Source organism: Lissotriton vulgaris, chromosome 12 (assembly GCF_964263255.1).
Source record: "Lissotriton vulgaris chromosome 12, aLisVul1.2, whole genome shotgun sequence".
Classification (NCBI taxonomy): Eukaryota; Metazoa; Chordata; class Amphibia; order Caudata; family Salamandridae; genus Lissotriton; species Lissotriton vulgaris.
This window is the reverse complement of record NC_141700.1, coordinates 253,098,782-253,108,740: the sequence shown is the minus strand read 5'-3', so window position 1 is coordinate 253,108,740 and position 9,959 is coordinate 253,098,782. Positions and strand designations below refer to the sequence as shown.

At 43.1% G+C, this 9,959-nt stretch overlaps 1 protein-coding gene across 1 annotated transcript in view; it reads right to left on the bottom strand.

The window, feature by feature from the left end:
- Positions 1 to 4,029: 4,029 nt before the first annotated feature.
- Positions 4,030 to 9,959, bottom strand: part of MATCAP1 (microtubule associated tyrosine carboxypeptidase 1) — a 180,932-nt gene continuing 175,002 nt past the window's right edge. The window contains exon 7 of the mRNA XM_086947776.1: positions 4,030 to 4,529. Coding sequence (XP_086803902.1) covers positions 4,365 to 4,529 — 165 coding nt within the window. The 3' untranslated portion in view covers positions 4,030 to 4,364. The remainder of the gene's footprint in view (positions 4,530 to 9,959) is intronic.

Genomic DNA, 9,959 nt, shown 5'->3' with positions numbered 1-9,959 from the left:
CCTCAGGGCAAACGATTCTATGGTAGTTTCGTCATCACAGCTTGAATGTGTCCGTGTACGGTCCCATATAATAATAATCTAAAGGCAGGTAAGTCCCGTTGGGTATGATGTATTCCAACGTCAGCCAAATCAAAGGTGGCGAATTATTCTTAAAAAGGACTAGTATTTCAGCTCCAATCTTTATATCACATAGAGGTTTGTTAGTCTTGTGTGGACTAAGGCTTGAAGTCCAGCAATAAATTAGAGTAGCAAGTCCAGGTCCCGGAGAGTGCTCCCGCCGTCTTTCGGACACCGTCAGTGATTGACTGTACCAAATACAAAACAAACAGCAATACATCCAACCTTTTGGCCTGTCTGGAGGATAATGCACCAAGCCACAATTGTATCCGAGCATCCAGCATACACTAATTTTGTGAACTGACGATTGGATACCAGGATCACATTAACAACTTCAATAGGAAGGCTTAAAGAGATCAACTACCACCGCTCAATCTCCATGCATGCAGACTTCATAGGCCTGAGTCTAAGATTCTGCTTTGCTGTGGCGACTGGAGATCCTCCTGAAGTGCCAGCCTGATTTGGGGACAGATGCTCAGGCTCTAGAGTACCGGGCACTGCACTCTTGTAGCCCAATCCAGAGCCACAAGGACAACTTGGGTCCAGTCATTACTGATCTTCAGAAATCGGGGCAGAAGAGGCAGCTGCACCAGGCTTACAAGAGTCCTGTGCTCCATTGCATCTCATCTCATAGGTAGAGCATTCATTCTTGGGAACTCCCAACATGTAAAAGTGTTGACACTGTGCTTTCTCAGCAGAGGCGAAGAGATCAAGGCAGTGTTCTCCTCATTGCTGAAATACGCTGGGCACCACCTCCAGGCGTTACCACCATTTGTGATCTGCTAGGTGCCGTCGTCTGAGCCAGTCTGCTCTTGTGAATCGAATGATTTGCCCGCAGCACCAACAGATTTATGTGGAGGCGGAACTCTGTAGAAGCCCAGAATCCCCTGTTCCCCACCTCTACCAGAAGACCTCCACAATCCAATAGTGATGCCTCCGTCACCACCATCAAGTCTGCTTTGGGCAGGGAGTGGGGTCTGCTGCTTGTTCCTTTGTGGTTGAGCAGTCGCCACTGCAGATCTTTTTCAGTCTCCTCCAATACATGGATGGAATTCCAACAGGTTCCTCTGATATTGGGACCCCTCTGCATAGGCAGGTTCTACAGTGGGACTTGAGATCCTACTGCACAATCCATATATACCATTAGGCATGGTCAGCAAGCAGGTTAATAAGCCTCAAAGCTTTCCTCCCGAGACCTAGGATGGAGTTTGAAACATCAGGATCTTAGCCCAAATCTCCTAGACTCCCTGGTCCAGAGGAAAGTGCGAAAAGTGCACCATATCCAGGATGGCTCCGAAGAGGAGAGCCTCTGTGAATGTGTCTGGAGTGGCTTTGGCAGGTTGACTGAAAACCCCAACATCAGGAAGTGTCTAAATATTGCGGGCAACCCAGAATCCCTGGGACTCAGGGTACACAATTAAGAGGAAACAACAATTACTTTGGAAGAAGTGTTATGCACAGGATTCTATGGCCAAACAACTGTGTATGATTAAACAGTACTTTAATAGCTGTATGGTCATGATGAGGAAAAAAACATTAGGAGCAGGTGCTCCAATTAAAGGCACAGTGAAAATGGTAAGTGACAGGTGAATATAGTGCGCTGGTGATTATTAAAAAAATGAACAATTCATTATCATGCAGACTATTGCAGTACAACAGCTGCTTTAAAAAGAGTCATTATTTTGGGTACAGTTCAATCACTAAAGTGTTTTGCTAGTCAACACGTTATTGCGCTGATGTTTAGTCTGTGTAATTTAATGCAGGCCCTTCATCAGGACAAGAGGAAGCAACCTCCCAACCCCAGAACCAAACCAATGGATTATCTATTGTACTGCGTGAGAGATGTTTGCACATCTGCTCTCACTGACCATCAGTGGTTCTTGTTTGTATTTGTTCTTCAATGTGCACTGAGGTTGAATCCTACAGACTCCGACAAACAGAGGAACTCCTCTAATCCTCTACTGTCTGATGAAGACAATGTCTTAAATTACACACTGGGTTGAAACGTCAATGCAATAACATGTTGACTAGCCAACAGTAGTAACTCAACTGCATCTACATTTTAGAGTATTTTTCAAAGAGCTGTTATTCAGCATTTTTAACAGATTTTTAAGTATCACCAGTAAAATCTATTCAGCCATATCCATGTTCAGGGAGAACCTAGCCTTGCAGTTCAGGCTTGACTGTTCCAATTGGAGCAAGGTCAAGGCTGATTTGCATATAGCTGGTCCAAACTGATGTGGCAAGGTGGGCAAAACAACAAGGGGTTGGAATCCTACCCCCGAGTGATTGTCGGAGATTAGACAAAAGCAAGCATTCCTCCCATCACCTTTTGTGTTTGAGGATATGTAGTGAGCATATTCCACCACCTAAAAGGCTATACTTCCTCCGGATAACCATATATATTAGTAGGTAGAAACCTCAACTCTAGCCTTAATTACATGAATTTGCAGTAACTCAACCTGACAAAGCACCAAATCTCCTACTTTCGTGTGATGCCTACTATCTTGGTCAAATTGGTAACTGGAAACAAGAGTCCAGATTCCAATTACCAGACTCTGCAGTCAGGGCGTGTGGATGGACCATGAACTTACATTTAAATCCCAGGCCCGGAAGGCATCCACCTCATGTTACTGGATCCTTAAAATGATCCGGAAAATACTTCTCTTCCTCCCTGTCCAGGCCAGAAAAATAATGGTCCAAGCGCTGGTGTTATCCAGATTGGATTATGTGAATGCCCTTTATTTGGGTTCCCCTGTTGCTACTATCGCTAAATTACAGACAACTCAAAATTGGGCAGCAAGACTTCTTTTGGGCATTCCCAACCATCATTCGGCTAAACCTGCCCTTAACTCTCTCCTGCACTGGCAGCCAGTGGAGTGATTTAAGTTCAAAGCCTTGTGTATCGTTCATAAGTCTATGTTTAAAACCGGGCCCTCTATTCTCCAGGGCATTATTCAGCCATATGAGCCTAAGAGATCCCTTTGCTCCAAAACCCAGAATTTGGCCATTATTCCTAGAATTAGGAAGGCAAGAAGCGGAGGTCGATCCTTCTCATTTAACGCTGCCAGACTCTGGAACTCCCTTCCCCTTCACCTCCGCATAGAATCCAACCAGTTCTCCTTTCGAAGAGCCCTGAAACCATTCCTCTTTCCAAACTGAACTACATCCCCCCGTTTTCCACTGTAAGCGCTGGGAGGCCTCCGGGAAGCCATGCACTATATAAATTCTTTTACAATTACAACTCCAGTGAAGACTTGTCAATACCCTCGTCATCACTTTCAAAGCGCACTGTCTTACTCACAAACCGATGTATGGTAAAGAGGCAAAATCTTTTGGCACAAAATACAACATTACTCCCTTCATCCCAAAAACGGCTGTAAGTTATCAGAACAGGCTGCAGGTCAAAATGAGACAGCCACTTTGTAATTCAACGGACTTGGGCTAAGTCTCAGTGAAAATCTGTACCATTATCAACCTCCTTACCAAGAAAAGACCTTTTGGTTTCATCGTTCACCCTCTCCTCCCATTGCTGATGTACTTTGGGTAGATTTAGTTTACACAGCTTCATCTAAACAAGTCCTTGAGTACACATTTAAACATTCGCTAGATGGGGTCCATTATGTCTCTCAGATTTTTCAATTCTTACTTTGATTTGCTAATGAAATGTTGAAGCCTAACTGGACAGTCTAGAATTTCCTATCATGATTGGTCAAAACTGTGTTCTCTAATCTGATACACAAGGTTGTATACAAGGACTAACCAGGCAAAGTGGCATGTTTCACATTGGTTAGGGTTTGTTAGATCACTGTACAATTAAGGCAGGCCTCCGGGGATTTCAGTTCGAATTGCTCAGCTCAAAGAGTTTCCTCGCATGTCTGGTGAGATCATACTTGTTCTTTGTATTTTTTTACGGCATGATCAGTCACAACCAGAGTTGACTATTCTGATTGTCCAGGAGGTAGATAAAAAGGTCAGTACAGAATGGATAATTTTGATCCCTTCCATACCAGGAAGAAATAAATGTTACAGTAACTCCTGATTATTTGGAGACTTTTTACTATTACAGACCGCCGGCGATCTGACAGCAGCAGGGATAAACGATGCAGGTGACTTATATCGTCCAGTACTCTGCAGTGATGGAAAAATTCAATGGGTGAGATGACAGGAGCGCCGGCATTTGGAGTGAACAGTGTGATGGATCTTGGTTTCGGCAGAAGTCGAGGTGTGAGGGATCACCTGGCTTGTCATTTTGGGAGCAGAGAGATCAGCTCTTCATCATTCAGCTGATTTACTTCGATGATGTAGTCCAGCTGCTGCTGGTACCGCTCCTGATCCCGCAGGAAATGGGGAATCCGTGGATTATCCAGCACTGCAAATTTCTTCAGACGATCGACATCTTCATATGATACCTGGAAAGCGAAAAAGAGAGACTGAGCAAAATGATCCTTACATCCACCATAGATAGTCAGTTTCAACCATTCTAGATAATTTGAAAGATATTTCAAAGAATAAGTGAATAAGAAAGCCAAATGACGCTAATAGGAACAGCGGCAGATGAAAGGCCGTCAAGGACAATCCATACAAAGGGTTACAATGGCATTTACTTTCTCTATGCATACAAAAGAGGGAGCACATATTTTTTGCTGCAAATGAATTTCTTTATAGCGCTCCAGTATGCACACATTATGATCCGAGAGTAACTGAACAAGATCTTTACCTTTTGATGGACTTTGCTCAAGACAGGCTCCCAAGTCAACTTGCTGTCAAGCCAGCAATAAATGTTGGACCTCCCTATCTCCCTTGACTTGAATAGCAACCGAATTCTGGGCTTCATAAGGTGACCACTCACCATTTCTACTTGGAAGGTACCCATTGTATAGCCATGCTGTTCCTTTATCCCATGACCCTCAGGTGTGCTGCGCTCGCTCATATAGTTCTTTACTCTCTTACAACCACATCACAGAACTCACTCTATCACCAACTTACAGTTAAACTGTAATCGCCTCTCGTAGCTTCAAGCCTAGATCCAAACTTCCATTTTTACCCTCTATTTGGCCAATCAAGCTTTTAGCTTCAACATTCCTTTCGTCTATTCCTGTCTGTGTTATCTTTATATTTTGCAGAAGTTCCACCAATACATGCATTAAGGTCAAGGAGAACCTTGTGGTCATAATTAAGATTCATACCTCATGCAATAAGAAATCTGATATTTGGATCCTTAATAACTTGGCTCCATTTGAAAAACCTGCACCAAAGTCAGTATCTAAATTCAGAGTAGAGGACTTGTAGGAGTGCCAACGCCGAAGCAGAATGAAATTTTGAAGTTAATAGACATCTACCATACTGAATTTGCAGACTCTTGTTGAGCCCTGTGGGAGGTCCACCAAGGCGCCAATGCCTCTTGCCCTAGGTTAACCAAATCTTGATAAGGGTTTGTGTGGCTGCATACCCAGCAGTAAAAACAACTTTCATTTTGTACCCGGGAGGGGTTGTGGTCTCTCTTGGGCCCACCACTTGAGCTAAGGGGTCAGAGGATGTTCCCACTGCATGGTTATGACTTCTTCATTGTTATTTTTCAGGATGTGGGGAACCAGTCCCCCAGTCCTGTCAGGTCAACCGTAATATTTCTCCTCAAGTTGCGTCCTTCAGATTAGAGAGTCTACGGAACAAAAATGATGATGGAAGATAAATCTCCCTTGTCCAATCACCTTTCTTTATTTTTTATGACAGTATATATTTATTTTAATGTGTTGAATTTGTAAGGCGCAACAGCTACCCAGAGGGTTTCCCGGCGCCCTGAATCTGCACTCAAATAGGAAGGGACGCTAGACTGTAGAATCTGGTAAGGGCTCACTGACTGAATAACCAGGTTTTGATGCCTTTTCGGAATGTTATATAGCTCGGTTCCAGCCGTAGTGTAGGAGGGAGCGAATTCCATAAGGCCGGAGCCAGCTGATCGAAAGAGCGGCAGCAAAACATATTTTGTATGCCTCTGCCTTGGGCTAATAGTCCAGATAACCATTTAACACTTTCAAACCCAACCTGAACATGCTTAAACACCAATTTCCTCAAAATAACTGAAGAGATTTATCACAATTAGCAAAGACACATACTTGAATTACTTCTATTTTCATCAAAAGTGTGGTGTATTTCATTACCGCGTGTTTTTTCAGCATCGGACAGCATGGTTGAAACACACAGGCATTCTTTTGAGCTAATACTGTGCAAAATATTTTGTTGCATGAAATCAAAACTACTGTCAATTTATCACAGTAACTCCTGATAATTTGGAAACTTTTAATAGCTCCAACCTGCCACCAATTTGGGCTCAGCAGTGGTAAAAAAAAAAGACATTTAAAATATACTCAAAATCGCAAGAACTTGAAAATATGTTAGCTATCAATACTTTAATTGACTTACCTCTAATGACTCCTGTGATGTAATGACTCCCAATTTATAAAAAAATCTTAGCTGTAATGTAGGGACTTGAAATGTTATGACTTTGAAGTAGTGGGAGTGCACCTTTTAAAGCACTGGCTTCAACTCTACTGACCAAACACCTTGACCTTCTCCTCTTTTAAAAGAGGACAATTACTAAGGCAATGTCTCCATAATGAGGAAGTTTCACATTGAGGGAATCTTCACTGTTCTTGCATGCCATCCAAAACAATTTAGTAGAAATGCAAATGGAGGCCAGGGGGTGCCAAAGGGCTCAGCACAGAGCCCTTCACTGTTCAATCTTTACATGTGCCACCTAGCAGACGTCATCCAGCATCATGGCTTTAACATGATGTCACACGCCGATGACATGCAGCTTATTATTACTCTATTTCAGAAGGAGGGAGCCAATGCAGCTCTGCTCTGATCCTGCCTGGATAGGCTGGTGGAATTGATGGACTAAAGCCGTCTTAAGCTTAATGCTGGAAAAACCGAGGTACTGGTCCTAGGAGAAGCAACCATCTATCTGGTCCACTGCATGGTGGCCAGACATTCTTGGACCAAAGCCGACTCCTACGCCACAAGTGAAAAACCTTGGCATTTGGTTCGACGCTAATCTATCACTTTACAGCCAGGTCTCCAGTTTAGCAGGAAAATGTTTTGGAATTTTAAAAACATTAAACAAAATATTGGGCCTTCTCTCTGAAGCGGCTAACAAATCAATGGTCCAGGCACTAGTTATATCTAGGCTGGACTACTGTAATTTGTTAGATCTTGGAACCTCACAGAGTAGACTGAGAAAGTTTCGGAGGATTCAGAATGCGGCAGCGCATCTCCTACTCAAACTCCCTAGGCACTCATCCATGGGATCTACCATTGACAAACTTTATTGACTCCCTGTGTGCAAGACCGTGGTTTTTAAAGCTATGTGTTTTTGTCATAAAATTCTGCACAGGAAAGGACCCTCATATTTGGCATCACGTGTGAAACCTTATCAACCCAGAAGTCGTCTTAGGTTGGCAGGGGCCTCGCTTATTGAGATACCCCCTGTAAAGACAGCATGGATGGGAGGGTGTTCCATCAGCCTTCTGGATTCTAAAATGTGGGACACTTTGGCTCTAGCTTTATGACAGGAATATTCAGAACTAGCTTCAGTAAAAACTCAAAACCTGTTTTCTTAGACAAATCTAGTGCCTGTTGATAGTGCGTGTTTAGGCCTCTGTAGCTAGAGAAAGAATCCTCAGCGCGGGGACACTCCGAAAGGAGTAACCATGCTCTCTACAAATCACCTATATTTTTTATTATTATTCAAAGCAGCGTGGTTGAAAATAAACAAAAAAAACTAAATACAAGAACAGTTATATAATATTAATTAATTCTAAAAATGCCCAAAAATCGAGCAAGAAAAATAAATGTAGACCCTAGAGCAAACACTTTATATCCAAGAAAAAGAAGGGTAACAAGACACACTTAGTGGGGGGAATTTGGGTAAGGGATAAAAGGGAATGTGAAAATACTAAATGTGGCCCTCATAAAAATGGAAAAAAGAAGCACATTTGAAAGCAGGGCTATATAGTAATTTTTCAAGTGGGTGAAGATTTGAAATTAGGGGTTCGTCCCATCATAAACACATTTGAAAACAAGCATTTGCAATGCAATAGGTCTCGCATTATTTAAGTTTGAGCAATAGTACTGTAAATGGCAATGTTTTTATTTTTATTTATGCGCTATTTTAATTTTCTTTGCATAAAAAAGTACATATAAAATATGTGTTGTAGAAAAGTCATTTATGCAGTATTTACATTTTCTTTGCATAAAAAAGTACATATACAATATTTCTTGTAGAAAAGTTAAACATTTTAATGATGTGCCTAAATAATTTTTATATGTACATTCTATTTGCAAACGGATGGGGTGGGGGGGGGGGGGGGGTCTGAAAACTGAAGGAGGTTCAAGTCTGGCAACCACGCTCAACACCCAGTGATTCCCAAAGTTATACCTTACTGATAATTCAAGTAAACAAAGACAGAAAGGTCAAGTTAAAAATCAATACAGACTTTTTCTGCTATAAATTCAATTTAATCGTAATGTCTTTGTAGACTCTTTAAAATATGAGCAGAGGGCCGGTATTTTTTATTTGAGAATAGTAGCAACAACTCTGCCAGCTAGCGAGAGCAGGGGAGACAGGTTGCAAACAGAGAAAACAAACACACTTGGGTTCTCGATTCACTGTTATCTTTGCATACTAGCGCCTATCGTTATAAGGAGTAGTAAAAGCTATATAAATAAAATTACAATAGCTAGCATAAAGGACGGAAAGGGCCAGAGGTACTTCACTACTAGGCAAGCTAACGTATTTAGTAATGTTAGCATTTCACATATAACACAACTCGAGTACATTTTACGCCGGTGGGGGCTTGAATCTGCCGAGATGCTGTTGCGCATGCGCAAGGCCATACCCAACATGGCTGTTATGTAAAGGGATTAAACTTCCTATCTCGCAAGGGCGACTACTTCCGGTCGGAGCACTTTCAACATAACACCCAGTTCCGTTGTTGAGATTCTCACGTGTCGCACAGAGCCAGGGTTAGAGAAGTGGCAGGAGGTGAAGAGAGCGGAAACTGTGGTTGCAGGATGCCGCGGCTCGCAGATCTGGATCTGATCGGAACCATTGGAGAGGAGGAAGATGTGCCCGAGGAGCCCGAGTCCGATTCTGGTGGAGAGGAGGTGAGGAGGGTGGAATAGGGTGGCACGGGCTGAAAGAGAAGCATTTGAAGTACAGAAGCGTAGCATGACAACTCGTCCTATGTTGTGAGTTTTATTTCTAGGTAATCCTGATTAAAAGCCACCAGCGACCAGCGTGTAGGTGCGGCGGCGGCGACGGGGGGTGTGCCTGTGTATGCGTGTGTATGTGCGCATGCGTGAGTGCTGTGTATGCGTATGGCTGTGATGTGCGCATGCGTGAATGTTGGTGCGCGTGCAAGCAGCTGAATCCAGCCGGGGAGAAGCGCGTGACAGTTTTTTGTCCGTCATTCCCCCGTGTCAGCTCGCTATAAGTCTCCAGCCTGGACGCATCCTTCGGATGCGAATTTCCAGGCGAGACCTAAAAAGGATGGTATTGAGTGTGCCAAAATGTCGTTTTCAGTAATTCAGTTAATTCAAGCATTTTCATTCATCCAGTTGTCATTTTCTCATCAAGTTGAAATGGCACAGAGATAGATAGTCCTCTGTACTTCCAAGTGGAAATGGCAGTGATAAAAACAGCTCTGATGATGCACCTCAGGCACGGGGCTGACAGTTATTATTCACACAGCTCTGATGATGCACCTCACGCACGGGTTCACAGCTGTGATTATTCACACAGCTCTGATGATGCACCTCACGCACGGGGCTGACAGTTA